The sequence below is a fragment of the Rousettus aegyptiacus genome, unplaced genomic scaffold (genome assembly GCF_014176215.1).
Source record: "Rousettus aegyptiacus isolate mRouAeg1 unplaced genomic scaffold, mRouAeg1.p scaffold_m13_p_1, whole genome shotgun sequence".
Taxonomy (NCBI): domain Eukaryota; kingdom Metazoa; phylum Chordata; class Mammalia; order Chiroptera; family Pteropodidae; genus Rousettus; species Rousettus aegyptiacus.
In genome coordinates this window covers 147,046,442-147,061,561 of record NW_023416284.1, presented here as the reverse complement: position 1 = coordinate 147,061,561, position 15,120 = coordinate 147,046,442, and the positions used below count along the sequence as shown (strand labels likewise).

The following is a 15,120-nucleotide window of genomic DNA, read 5'->3' as shown; positions in this document are numbered from 1 at the left end:
TTGCACATTTAAAAAATATTTAGTGATAAGAGAATGTATTATTGACTAAATTATTTTTAATATATAGATCTGACTTTAATGCAAAGAGTCAATACGTTTCTGAGCCCCAAACATATATGTGGATAAAACAAAAAGGGGAAAGAAGGGTTCATTTTTAATTAGATTTTAGTAAGTAGTCCCAATTCCATTACAACCTCTTAAAGATTTCTAAAGCAGTGTGAAGTGGCCCAAGTTATACATCCTGTGGTATGATAAATGTTCAGCCACAAAAATAGCTAATGGAGCCAGAAATGCGAGCTTTCTGCTGTTTGACCGTGGTAGATTTAACAGTTAAGAACTTCGCTAGCTCTCATTAGCATTAGGTGATCTTGGGCAGAGCTGTCATTCTTGATGAAAATAAACTAGGATACTGCTAATATTCAATTTGAAAACCACAGTTGCAGTTTATTTTGTCATGGTAGATGTGAAAATTTTCATAGCTTAATGACTATAGGCTGACATTATCAAATACAAAATTCTAGCTTCAAAGAACTAATTAAAAAGCAACTACCTGGAAAACTAGTGATCATTCAGATAGCTAAGATAAATAAGGAATTACTTGGTTTCTCTCAAGACTCAAATCTCTTCATTTTGTTTCCCTTTGATGCATCTGCATCTGTGAGTGTTGAGAAAATGGATTTTAAGAAATGTCTTCTTCTCACAGATAAACTCAGTCTACAGTTTCAGTGGCTGTCTCAGCAATCTCCAGCTCAACGGGGCCTCCATCACCTCTGCCTCTCAGACATTCAGTGTGACTCCTTGTTTTGAAGGTCCAATGGAAACAGGAACATATTTTTCAACAGAAGGGGGATATGTGGTTCTAGGTAACAATGACTTATGTTGAAAACTGATTCATGAAATACTTCTTTCCTAGAGGTGGCTAAAGGGGAAATTGGACCCAGAGTTAAAACTTCAAAATGCCAAACTCACTCAGCCTTAAAAAACAGCCTTTTCCCACAAGGACCACCTTTCACCCTTCTAACTACTCCAAACCAGACACACGTGTCCATCCCTGTTTTCTTTCCCCTGCCAGAGCTTCTCTACAGCTGCCAAACCTCTGACTGTGGACCATCTTGGCTCTTTCAGAAGTTCCTGTGCTGCTCCATAGTCTGGTCCATGTTGGCTCTTGGCCGCCTTGCGCTCTACGTCTCTCTCTGCTCCTCATAGCATTCATTATCCCTTCTAAAGGAAGTTCCATTTCCTTCACTCGCCCTGCAACACCAGCAGACAACACTAACCTTCAGAAATTTTATTTCTGGATTTTGATTCTCCTTAACGATTACTCTCTCACTCATTCAGTAAGTTTTTATTGTATGCATCCAGTGTGGCAGTCCCTATGCCAAGTGATGGAACATAATAGCTCTAAAGATAAATAAAATCCTAACAGACTACACACAATCACCATCTGGCACATTCCAACAAACATTAGAGCAAACATTAGGTGTGAGGAAAGCACCAGGGTAGGTGCTGGGAAAGATAAGGAAAAGGTATAAAATATTCCACTGTCTGCTGCCCTCAAGGCACTTAAGTACTTTGTAATCCCCTAAATAAAGACATTTCAGTGCAGCCAAGTAAACCTTCTTAAACCACCACCATGTCCAATAGAATAACCAGAGATAATATTTCCTCCCTTTGTCTAGCTCCTGATTTTGCTTTCCTTTTCTTTTTTCCTACTAAAACACCTACACTCACATTTTTCAGACCTTCATTGAATTTCAGTGATAAGAACTCAAAAACATGGAATTTCAGTGATAAGAACTCAAAAAAAGATATAGCAACACACACAATTTGTACGTCACTGCAATAGCGGCTCCTAACTGCTTCTGCTGTTCTTTCTCTTTCTTCTGAAGTGCTCTGCAGCACTGGCATCAGTTATCTTTTTTGTTGATGTTGTTTAAGAATTATTTTACAACACAGATCTCATCAAGTCAACTCCATTGTTCAGTAAATTCAGAATAAACTCAGAATAAAGTCTGACTTCCGTACTTGCTCACTAGAGCCTTCCCTACTCACCGTGCCGCCTTCTCCCTTCGCGAGGGACCATCCGGCCACACTGGCCCCCAACGGCCTGGCCTCTCTCTGTACCTGTGCTTTTTCCTCCTTCTCACTTTGGAAATGTTAAGTGGTCCTGCTGGTTGAAATCAATTTCTTCTCCCCTGAGTTCACACAGCCGTAGCATATTTTCAGCATGCCGTCCCCACCGCAGGCCCGAGTGCCGGTTATCTCAGTCCCCCACAGAGCTTTCCACAGTGTGTTTGACATGGAAAATGCCACTTTCTACTTATCTGTTAGAAATGTGTCAAACTTTCAAAAACAGTACAAAAATATATAATTAAAAAATCGCACCATTGTTACAAAATTTAGGTTGTTGTTCTTGAGAGCTAGTAGTATTTCTCTCCCCAGATGAGTCTTTCAATATTGGACTGAAGTTTGAGATTGCATTTGAAGTCCGTCCCAGGAGCAGTTCCGGAATCCTTGTTCATGGCCACAGTGTCAATGGGGAGTACCTAAATGTTCACATGAAAAATGGGCAGGTACTGTGTTTGAAATTGTTTTAACAGTCTGTCTCCTCTGACCTTGGATTCTAGATTTGAAGCAGGTTTATTTTATAGAATTATTTCATCAATCTTTCCTGACTGGAGGACAGGGAGACAGGGAAGCTATAAAATTTAAATGCAGGTAATATTTAGATTTGGAGTTATATATTGGAAATTGATTTGATTATAGCAAAGAGCCACAAAAAAAAATGTGGCATTGCTAAAGTAAGTAAATAATCAACAATAACAATATCACTAAAGGGTTTTAACAACAAAAATAGAACTTTACAACAAATGGAGGCAATGAACATATCCAACTATCAAAACCAACAAACACTAAAATATGTATCATTCTATCTATAATATATGTATACTAGATGTGTATATGAGTGTATTTATACACACACACACACACACATTTTTTCAACTGGTACAAACTTTTTAAAATCTTATAATTAAACACCAATTTTATCCTAAAATAATATTACTAAAAAACATTCATGAGAATATTCAAATAAATATTGAGGAAAAAAGCAGCATATTTGCATTGTTATTTCTAACTTAACTGATTTTTGAGTTCCGGTATTCTATTAAACCATAAAATAATTGAACAAGCCTTGTATGGTGCTTACTATATAAGGTAAGATATTATTCTAAATGTTTCATATGGATTAACTTATTTATCCCCCAATGGCTCTGCCAGGTAGGTAATATTATTGTCACCCTTGTTTTACAAATTAGAAAACAAACAGAGGCAAGGAGTAAGTCTGGCTGCTGGCATATGAACACAGGCAATTTGGCTCCAAAGCCCATACTCGTCACCACTATCTTAACTGCTTTGTATAAAGTCTTTAAACATTAGAGGAACTCATTCTGTTATCTTACTGTTTCTCTCCCTCATCTCTCCTCTGTCTTACTTTGTTGTCTCTCTCAGGAGCATTCATGTTAAACTATTTTTATAGGCAACTGAAGAGTGACCCCTTGTGTTCAAATTGCTAAACTAATTATGTGTGGATGTTTGTTAAAAGTATTGCTTCTCTGTAGTGAATTATTTAAGAAATTCAGTTTTAGCACGATGGTGAGGCTTGAAATTAAATTATATAATATAACCCCATCTTTTGCAGGTCGTAGTGAAAGTCAACAATGGCATTAGAGACTTTTCCACCTCAGTCACACCCAAGCAGGGTCTCTGTGATGGTAGATGGCACAGAATTACAGGTGAGAAGAGCTCAGAGTCCTGGCTTGCTTTATAAAATAAATCTCCACACCCACCTAGGGGATGATGGCTTGGCAGAACATAGGCTGTAAAGTATATGATGGAGTAGGTAATGGATGAGTCTAAAAGTAGCCAAGAGGAGACAATCTAATATTACTGTACTAAAATGTGTCTATTGAATCCACATATATTTGAATGCTGCCAAAATAGTCTTGGAGAGCTATTTAAATAATGCATAACTTTTGGAGCAAAAAATGTGACAGTATCTTAAATATTCTTAAATATTTATATGAAAAGAGTATCTTAAATATTCTTCCTTTCAAAGGAAAATGTCACAGTGATTGCTTAGTTGGACATTAATGTTTTCAATGATATAGAAGAAAGTGTGGGGTTTATTCTGGAATAAATAGAAGCTATTGCTGTGATAAATTAGTCCTTTTTATGTGAAAATTAATCACTCCAGTGTCATTTATGACCAGTCTTTTCCTTGTATTTTAGTTATTAGAGATTCAAATGTGGTTCAGTTGGACGTAGACTCTGAAGTGAACCATGTGGTTGGACCCTTGAATCCAAAACCAGTTGATCACAGGGAGCCTGTGTTTGTCGGAGGCGTTCCGGGTAAGAGTTGTTTTAAAAGGATGTTTCCAAATTTAAAAAAAAAAAAAAGTGATTTCTCATCACCGTTATTATAGTATTAAGAATTGAGCCATGTGTTTTCACAATTCACCTAATAACTCTAATGATCTTATATACAATGTTCTTTCACAGGAATAAGTATGCTAACAATATCGACTCCTCATACAGAGATCATGACAAAGTAACACCTCAGAACTAGACCCCAACATTCTAAACAATAGATATCGCTCTTCCTCTGCTATATTTGCTTATTTTTCTCTCTTCCTTTTATATAGTCTCCTGACATACACACAGTGAAATGCACGTTCTGTATTATCTCTAACACCAAGAAAACTCATTTACTAATATTGCCCAAAGATCTGAGAACTTTAGAAGACCAAATGTTTGCTGATAATTGCTGCCCTTCTTTAGTAGAAAAGAATACATAGTTCTGTCTAGGATTACTCTGAATTGTGACAACAGCTGCAGACCATAAGTTCTGTTGTTCCTACATAGTGACATTCCCTCAGAGAAGTTCCCACCTGCAATTCTGTACACATCATCACTAACATCTCTGCTGCCATCTGCCAAGAATGGTGTATAATTCAGGATGGTGAGAGGGGACACATGTGGGCCTCCCCCGCACACAGTTATTTTAAACCTCAGAAGCAGGGACCATGACCTTATGTTGGATGTTTGTTTTCTCACATTTCACTAACTTGGAATAATTGAATGTTATAGCTGGAGAGAAGAATTTAAGGAGGATATAACCAAGCGTTTACATCTGGAATTTTGTGGGGATTTTAAGAAGAAAATAACATGATTTTTCCTTGCCTTCTAATTAGTTTATTTTAGACTGACCCATGTAAAGGTAAATAATGCTTTACGAGAACACGAAAACATAGGTAAAACTATGCATCAGACTGCCAGTACTCCCAATATAGAAGTAATTAAACTCTCCTCTGTTTTGTAAAATGTGAATTTTTCAAACACTAGTATTGACAATGACAGTAACTCCCTGATCAAAGAAACATTTGAGACACCCCCAAAACAACCCTTCCTCTCCTTTATTTCCCATATCTATTCCCATCTCCATCTTCGGGTCCTCTCCTCCTGCTCCTGGCTTCTGTTATGACAGGGATTCTGTCAAAGGCCACCACTGCACTTCATGAAGGTATTGTGTAGAAGATGTATCACATCATTTCTTACATTTCTGCATTGTTTTCTTCCTAGAAATCACAACATAGTTTAAAATATTTCAAATTTCCCAAAGGTCTATAGGATCGAATTCAGTATAGCATGCAAGGTCCTTGATCATCTGCCTCCTCCTTGCCCCTGCCGCTGGGGTCTCTCCACACCTCTGAGAGCTGCAGTTTCCTGAATGTTCAGTGATGCTCTCTTTGCTCCAAGCCTTTGCATAAGCTCATAGGGCCTCAATTTCTGGAAAATGTTCTTCCTTTCCCCTACCAGAACCTTTGCAAGGAACTTTTCTCACTCCTCCCCCAACTTAACTCCCTATTGACCTTTAGCTCAGACTTCTACGTGTACACACATTCCCCTCTCTCCCTAGAATGTGCTATGCATGCCAGTTGTAGCACTTACCACAGAATGTTGTTGAAAATAAATAGTACACTCCTTGCTGCCGGTAAACATGACTTCATTCAACACACAGCAAACATTTATTGAGTGTCTATTAAGCCTCCATGAGACAGATGAAACAAGCATGGCCCTCCCTCATAGAAGTTATATTTGCTCTTTACTTTGTACCCAAAGTGCTTACATTATCATGCAAACAAATATTTGTCTCTCTGATTTTTGTTTGTTTTTAGAGTCTGATCTCAGCTTACATATTGCCATCATCTTTCACTACAAGAGTTGTTAATCTTCACAGATGGGGTGGGCAAGATGCACCTGAAGCCAAATTCAGCCTGCCTGAGACATATAATTAACAGCAAATTTTAGCTAATGAGCCAGCACACAGGAACTAACAGGCCAGGGTGGGCCTAACCACCACCCCACTGCACCAATGCAACTTTTAATTCCATCTAGGAATCATGCCAACATACCTAGAACAAAAGCAATTATAATATAAGTTGAATTTCATTAATTACATCATTTTGAGCTGTTAAGATTAATTTCACCAAAATCACATCAGAAACCGGGGCATGAAAAGAATAACTAAAGGAAATTAGGCACAAATAAAACCTCTGTATTCACTAAATTCTCTTGGAATCCCAACCAGTTCTCTTACACCACGTGGAACCCTGGTGACATTATTTCTATCAATGAAAAGTTAATGCATTAAAATTCAATGAATTATACACCAAAAAAAGTCAACTTTACTGTATAATTTAAAAATCAAAATTAGAAGTCAAAGAGTTTTTTTAAGCTAGTATAATCCACAGAGAGAGAGAGCTGAATGTTTATTTCTCTAATGAAAATCCTACGTTATTCTATATACAATCAAGCTTTCAACCTGAGGAATGTTCACTATTAAAATCATGTGTTGATTTTATTAATTAATTACCTTAGAGTTCTAGGGTACTTTTATTCTTATTACCTACAATAAATTGTGTGGTGAATTATGTAGATCATAATTTCTATATGAATTATTTCTTCTAGATGAAAACCCCCATGAACTAAAAGGTGGTAAGCCTGGGCAGACTCAAAATCCATTCTAAAACTAGTCTCCAAAATAGGCAGGAGAAATAGATGGGTCTATCCTGATAGTCTTTCCTGTTCACTCATTTTTATTCTGATCACGAAGTACACCAAGCAGCCTTGAAGAATATATATACAGCCATACTAATCTAGAGACAAAGGGAATTAATCTTTCAGGCCCCTTCCAAATCTAAAACTTTGTAATTATCATTGTAAATATGAAATGCTATTTCCATGACTTATTTTTAGTACAAAGCTTCTGCATATTCTTAATCTACATTGCTTAGAAAACTTATTACAGCAGCTTGATGATGTTTAATTTACTGTGCAGTTTTATGTTCCTTCCTGAGTTACTAAGTGTTTTCCATCTTTTATCTGCTACTGCTCACATAGCTATTTGTATATAATAATAATCTTTGACTAAATGGATTTTAATTTCATGATATTTCTAAGCTCTCTAAATTACTTTAAATAATATTGCTTCTTTCGCCCCAACACATTTAATTGTGTCTGTAAAATTAATAAGCATAAGGCTTCTTCTAGATCTCTAATTAAGATAAGGGAAGAAAGTTCTCCTGGCATACCTTAGGGCACCTTTGCCCACACGAAGACTAGGCTCGTTATCATTATCCTATTTATAGTTCTTAAACCCTGAGCTCAGAAAAATTTAAATTTGGTTTATTTGAATTCATTATTTTCTCATTATATTTTATGAGCTTGGCAAAAATATGGAGGCTTAAGGGTGAACAATAATGATTTTAATTGAACAGAAACATTAACCAAGTCCAAATATAGTGTAGAAGCTAAAATCTCTTCCCCACTTCTCAGCAAAACACACAAAATAAGTGAAGCCCAAGTTAAATTAATTCCAAAAAACAATTCCCTGCTGAGGCTTTACATGCAAGGGGCAAATTTCAGCCTTAGAAAAGAGCTAAAATATACTTAGAAATTTGATCATGGAAAATACGGCAAAACTTTAAAATTACCAGATGTTCATATTACTTCAAAAGCAGATTATGTTCTTGATTATGTGTGAAAATTACTATATTTCATTTTTGACATGTAAATTCTTGATGATGTCAGCACTTACTGTGTGTACATTTTTACCATGAAATAATATCCGGGATTAGAATGCCTCAGTTGCAATCTTTGATTCCTTTCTTTATTCAGAGTCCCTCCTGACACCACGCTTGGCTCCCAGCAGACCCTTCACAGGCTGCATCAGACACTTTGTGATTGATGGACGCCCAGTGAGCTTCAATAAAGCAGCCCTGGTCAGTGGCGCTGTGAGCATCAACTCCTGTCCAGCCGCCTGACACAACAGCAAAGCTGCCTCAGTACAAATGTTCTTTAGAGCACTGAAAGAAACAAAGCCAACCAGGAGAAACAGCAACGCCTCCTCCCCATGGAAGCTTTTAGCTAGTTGAGCAGGATTTAAATGAATCATCAGGGACTGGATGTTTATTACTTCTCATTTGGATTCTTACTTTGGATCCAAAATGTCGGCAATGTACAACAATCGAAGGAACGTTAAACTTACTTGTATTGTATTGCTTCCTGCTGGTGAAATTACTGTTCCTGTTTCTAATAAAATGGAAGGGATTCTAAATAAACACTGGCACACATTTTTAAAGTGTAGCTAGAGTCTCAGATTCATCTTTTGTTTTTTTATGGAAGATAACCTTCAATCTGTACCAAAATATCTTTGGTATACTTTTTCTTATCCTGAAAAAGATTACCAATTTCCATAAAACCTAAAATTAGATAACTGATTTGTTTCGGTATAACAAGAATATTTTTGGTTTATAGCATTATCAAGGTTTAATAAAGTGAATTTCTAACAAATTATTAGAAAAATTAAAGTATAATTCAATTTTTTTATATAAGAAAAGAGGAATTAAACAAACTACTTTTTTCCTTATTTTTTTAAAATAAAAATAAAATTGTACATGAGGGGAGACTCCTGGGGGATATTGTCACTGTAATTATGGAGGATATTACAGCAGAGAGAGTAGAACAAAATAATAAATTCAATTTAAAAGTATAAAAGTCCTTTTATTAAAAGTTTTTTCTTCACATATCTGCAACACAATGTCTTATTTCTAAAAATTTATAATCTTTTTTTAGGTATCTATATTAATAAAGTCTAGAAAAAGAAAAATAGGCTTGAATAACTAGTGGAATATTAAAATACAGAAACTAAAATAAAAGAATTATATATGATAATCAAACTTAAAGGCAAAATGAGAGAAAATAGGCCCTCTTATCAATAGGATTAAAGATATGTAAACAGAATAACTTTGGGGGCAAGGGGAGGGATGAAAATATTTTGAGGAATTACTAGGGAATAAAATAATCTCTTACCTTGAAAATATTATATATGTAACCATATATTCCCCTGCTACCCTCCTATTTCAGGTAGATTAATAATAATGTTGGTGATATCAATGAAATAGCTAATATCAATTCATAGAGGACTTACTAAGTACTAGCCTCCACGATAAACTATAGTTAATTATATTTGATCATTACACTAATTCTACGAGATAGCATTTGCAGCAACTTGTCTGCTGTCATTCAGCTAGACTGAAGAGCCAGGATTCGAAGGAGGAGCAGCATGATTATTCCTTCGCTTTCTGACTCCAGAGGACTGTCTGCCTTCACACCAACTCTCAGCTGGTCTCAAAAGCTGGGATCACAAACCCAAATGCCTACAGAGTCAGAGAGGTAGCATCAAGGAGCAAAGCTGGTGGAGTCAGAGAAAATCAAGAGGGCACTTGCCGTGACTCATTCAGAAGTGTAGCAGGTGTTCCACTCAGCAGATTGTCACTATGAAAGAACAATATTCTTGAAAGGCCAGAATTTCCAAAAGAAGCTGGAAATGTGAAATTTGGTGGGGTGAGATTCTTCAAAATTGCCTGATTTTCCAGTTGGTAACTAATTAAAGCAATAGCAACTACAAAGAAAAGTACCAAACTGACTGAACAAAAACCTGAGAGCCATATTTTACTTCTGGGCTAAAAATTCTGAATCCAAGAGCTTTAACTGGCACAGATTGAACAAGTGCTTAAAATATAAACCATCACAATATTCCCTTCATCAGACCCAAGAAGAAAGAAGTGGTTCTGAAATAGTCTACCATTTTCTTTTCCAGAAGAGCTTCCTGAGGCACCCTGGAGGGCCTCATTCTCAGCAGTAGCACAAAGTAAACTAAATCAGCCAAGCTGCAGACCTTGTCTGGACCTCCAATAGCTCCAACAGGCATGCACACAGACTCACATACACAAAGAGTAAGACCACAAAAATTCTTCTACCTTTGCCATGATTTATGAAGTCACTTGGCAGAGTTGGTATTTCACATTCTTATGCTTGGCAAATGAGAATCTACTGAAACATGTGTCTCTTAACAACCACATAATGACCCGAAACTTTGAATTTACCATTTTTAAGAACTTAATTCAGTTCTTAGATAGGACCTCATCTTCTATCAACTTCTGTCTAGGAAGAAAAAAGTAGAATTTTTTCTCTTTTAGTTAAACATAGGATATCAGGATTTCATATAGGAAAATATGGGTGGGTGCTCACAGTAATTTTGACCAGTTGTTCTCATGGTCCCTGCCAGTTCAAAGCCCTTTCAAAATGGAAGAGTCCTCTCATAACTCCAGTTGGAAGGAGCAGCCATATTTGGACCTGCGTCCCACCTCTCGTGGCCACACCTGATTGGACGAAAGCACCATCCTGTAGCATCCCAGTGAAGCAACATTCCACTATCCGGTGGTATGAAAAAATGAAACCAAACAACTGGATATTTTCTCTTGAAATTTTGAATTGAGGAAACATGGAAAGAATTAAGCACTTAGAAGTGAAGCTGAAGTCAAAATGAAACTATCTGAAAGTATGGTTTTAAGTGCTTACCATGTACATAGACATACAATAAAAAAAAATAAATAAAAATAACAAAACTTAGCATTTCCCTTTCTGTAGACCTAGGAGAATATATCCATCTTCCCCTTGCCTAGTACAAACCACCTCATTTCTCAGCCCAGAGTTGGTAGGGTTGGGGTGGAGGTATTTCAGAAGTTACTGGGATATATTTATCCTCTGCTCCCCGATATCCTTGTATGTAACAGGGTGTCAAGTAGCCTTCTCTGTTTCCATAAATTGGCAACTAAAGCCTATAGCTGGTACCATAAAACAGTAAATGCACCGCATTTTAAGTTCACCAAACTTTGAGGTATGGAGCTAATCCTCCTTTCGGATTGACTCAGAGAAACCATTTCAGCACAACCAGTAATAAATATATCATGTAATGCCCCCAACACGTCACACATGTATGCTCCCTCATATGCACACACAATCTATATAAAGAGACTAGAAAGGCACCAGGAGGCACCATCTAGAATGTAAGCTCCACAAATTTCTGTCTGTGTTATTCTATGATGTGTTGTTGTAAGATGCTCAACAGATATTTGTTGAGTGAATTTCAAGAAAGCACAGAGTTCATAAAAGTTACCCCTCACCTCACCTCCCAAGGCAATCAATTGTAAGGCCTCGTAGTCTGAAGAAAGAAAAACTGATATTGACTTCTCCACTTGGGTTCCCCTAAGCCCCAGGGATCTCTGATTTGCCTGAGGATGTGGGGAGACGGAGAGGAGAAGAAATGGCACCGGCCGTCAGTGAAACAAGAAGCACTCTCTCAAGTCTTTGGTAACCTCCCAAGTCCTGAAAAGTCCCGAAAGGTAGGAAAGATTGGCTACCATGGATAAAGCCACTCAGTTTACAAACTTCACAATACCAGAGGACATCATTCCCAAAGGACTCTGCTGGGGGCGGGATGATACAGGCAGAGGCTAGGTGAAACTGAGACGAAAGCTGACATGATATGCCAGAGAAGCACACGTATGAGGAATGTAGCATGACACTACCAGCCAGAAGCAACATTGAGTCCCTCGAGGAATTTCTAAAGTGTAATGATAGTTGGCATTATGTCCCCCACTAGCCTAGCCAGATCATAGTGAGTTTACAAGCAATGAGCTAAATCGACCACCTCAACAGGTTTTCAAATAATCATGTCTAAAGGCAGCTGATTAATGAGCTGATGTCAACCTGGAGGAAGATTATAAAAACACGGATGCCGATGCCGGATGCTTTAGGGTTGCCCTAAGACTTGTTTATAGTCCTCCCTTACAGAAAGCTCCTATCTAGGAATGTAAGGAATGTGGGAAGGCATTTATCTAAGGCAGTGGCTTTAGAAGACTAAATAATTTATACTGTTAAAAAAACTCGTTTATCCTTTTGTCTTTACAATCTGTAGTAATGTCCCTCTCATTCCTGATATCAGTAATTTGTGTTTTTGTTTTTGCTTTTCCTGATAGTTCTGTCTAAAGGTTTATTAATTTTATTGAGCTTTTGGAAGAACCAGCTTTTACTTTCATTGATTTTTCTCTATTTATCTATCTTTTATTTTATTAATTTCTGGTCTTATTTTCACTCTTTCTGCTTATTTTGGGTTGTTCATCATTCCTGCTTTCTTAAATTGAAAGCTTAGGATTCTTTTTTCTAATAAAAAAAATTAATGTTTTCTTCTAAGCACTATTAAACTGCACCCCATGCATTTCGATATGTTGTGTTCTCATTTTCAATCAGCTCAAGATATTTTCTAATTTCTTCTGTTATTCATGGGTTATTTGGAAGTGCATTATTTGGTGTCCTGATATTGTAGTCTCCAGCTATTTTTTTGTTATTGTTTTACAATTTAATTCTGTTGTGGAATATACTTTGCACACTCTGCATACTTAGCCTGCTTTTCAATTTATTGAGACTTGGGTTGTTCCCCTATGCATGATCTATTCTTGGAGAATTTTCCATGTGTACTTGAAAAGTATCCTTGAAAAGAATATATACGGTATTCTGCTGTACCGTTGTTTTCTACCAGTTGTTGAAAGATGTTGAAATCTCCAACTGTAAATGTGGAGTTATTTCTCTTTTCAACTTCATTGGTTTTGATTCATGTACATTGAAGCTCTGCATGATTATTTAAGATTGTTATAACCACTTTATTTTTATGAAATGTCTCTCCTCATCCTAGTAGCATTCCTTGCTCCAAAATTTTGTCTATTACTATTATAGCTACTCCAACTTTCTTTTGATTAATGTTTACATGGTATATCAACTTTGATCCTTTTATACTTTTTTCTGTCTTAATATTTAAAGTAGGTTCATATGGATAGCATCTTCTTTTCTAGGCAATTTGACAATCTCTGCCTTTTAACTGAAGTGTTCATACCTTTCGCAATTCATGAAAAAATTGATGATTTGGCTTAAATCTATTTGTTCCTTTTTTCCTCTTTTTATGATTTCTTCTGGATTGAGTGCCATTTACTCCATACCTATTATTCCATAAATATTATTTATTATACATTTAAAAATATATAACTCCATTGTATAATATATAAAACACCAATATTAGTGTATTAGTTGTTATTATGTTTGTTTTCAGAGATAATATAAAGTTTACATTTTACCTATTTACCTTGTCACAATCTATGTTCAAATACTATCATGTCAGTTAATGAATAGTCCAAGACATTTAGAAACTTCCGTTTTCCTACTCTTGTCTTTTTATTGTTATCATATATTATACTTCTAAATAAATTATTTTTGTTTTAGTTACCTGTTAAATAAATATTTAAAAATGAGAAAAAAGCTTTTATATTTATCCACGTATTTTCCATTTTTGTGTGATATTTCTTTGTGCAGATCCAAATTTTCATCTGGCATCAACTGCTTTTGCTGGAAAAACTTCTTTTAACATCTCTGATACTGTAGATCTGCTAGTGATGAAGTCTCTCAACATTTTATTTTGGCTGAAAAGTCTTTTCTTTCATGATTTTTGAATGATACTTTAAAGAGATCATTGCCCTCTTGTTTGAACATTTTTTATTAAAAGGTGCTCTCGTTCTTATTTTTATTCATCTGAATGTGTCATTTTTCTCTGTCAAGTCTGTCAAGTTGGCCATGGTTTTCAGACAATTTAAGTATATAGCTTTTTTATTTTGTTTTCTCCATATTTCTTCTCCTTGGAGTTAGTTAAGCTTCTTGGATCTGTGAGTATATAGTTTTCATTAAATATGGAAAAATTTGGCCATGATTTCTTCAAATATTTTTCTATCTTCCTCCCGCGTCCTTCTGGAAAGCCACTTACATGTATGTTGAAATATAAAATTTATGTTTTTCTAGCTCTTTAAATTTATATTTCATTTTGGATAATTTATATATCTTCAAGTTCATTATTCTTTTCTTCCCTATCTAATCTGTTCTTAATCCCAGTTCATATTTTCATTTCAGATATTGTTACTTTTTATCTCTAGAAGTTCAACTTGGGTTCTTTTTATACCTTCCATTTCTCTCTTCATAATAATTACGCTTTCATGGACTACTGAAATATTTGTGATAGCTTGTCTGCTAATGCTATTATCTGTCTTTCTGAGTCTGTGTCTATTGACTAATTCTTTTGACTATGATTGTATATTCCTTCTAATTTTGCATGCATGGTAATTTTTTGATTGGATACTGATCATTGTGAATTTTACATTTTTGGTGCTGAACTTTATTGTAGTTCTTTATATTTCGAGGGGTTTTTTTTCCCCTCCTTGGATGCAGTTCAGTTACTTGGAATCAGTTTGATCCTTTCACGCTCTGCCCTTAAGCTCTGTTAGTGCAGGTCCAGTGCCACTTTCAGTCTAAAGCGATTCCTATCCCTGCACCCCACAGCCACTCCCATTGAAATAGTATCTTGCTAAGGACTCTACTCAGTCTTCCATGTATTAAAAGATCTTTCCACTATGGTTAAAATGCAAATTACTCCCAGCCTTGTATGAGCTCTGAGAAATTTTTCATCACTCTTTTCTCCTGTCCTGTTATTCTTTTCTCAGCTTTGGGCAATTTCCTGTTCTCTTCCTTTAAGGAGTATTTGTAGTTGGCAGATAATTAAGTTACTTAGGGACCACCCTGATTCTATGATTTTTAAGCTTCATTAGCTTTTAGTCTAGT

General features: G+C 36.0%; 1 protein-coding gene across 4 annotated transcripts in view; it reads left to right on the top strand.

The window, feature by feature from the left end:
- LAMA4 (laminin subunit alpha 4) overlaps nt 1-8,925 on the top strand; it is a 124,964-nt gene extending 116,039 nt beyond the window's left edge. For 3 of the 4 annotated variants that reach the window (XM_016136978.2, XM_016136977.2, XM_016136975.2), the window contains exons 35-39: nt 704-863; nt 2,443-2,573; nt 3,701-3,794; nt 4,291-4,410; nt 8,239-8,706. In XM_016136978.2, the coding sequence (XP_015992464.2) occupies nt 704-863; nt 2,443-2,573; nt 3,701-3,794; nt 4,291-4,410; nt 8,239-8,384 (651 nt within the window). In that variant the 3' untranslated portion in view covers nt 8,385-8,706. Of the gene's footprint in view, nt 1-703; nt 864-2,442; nt 2,574-3,700; nt 3,795-4,290; nt 4,411-8,238 lie in introns of all 4 variants that reach the window. The other variant, XM_016136979.2, reaches the window with a different exon arrangement.
- Nucleotides 8,926-15,120: the final 6,195 nt, after the last annotated feature.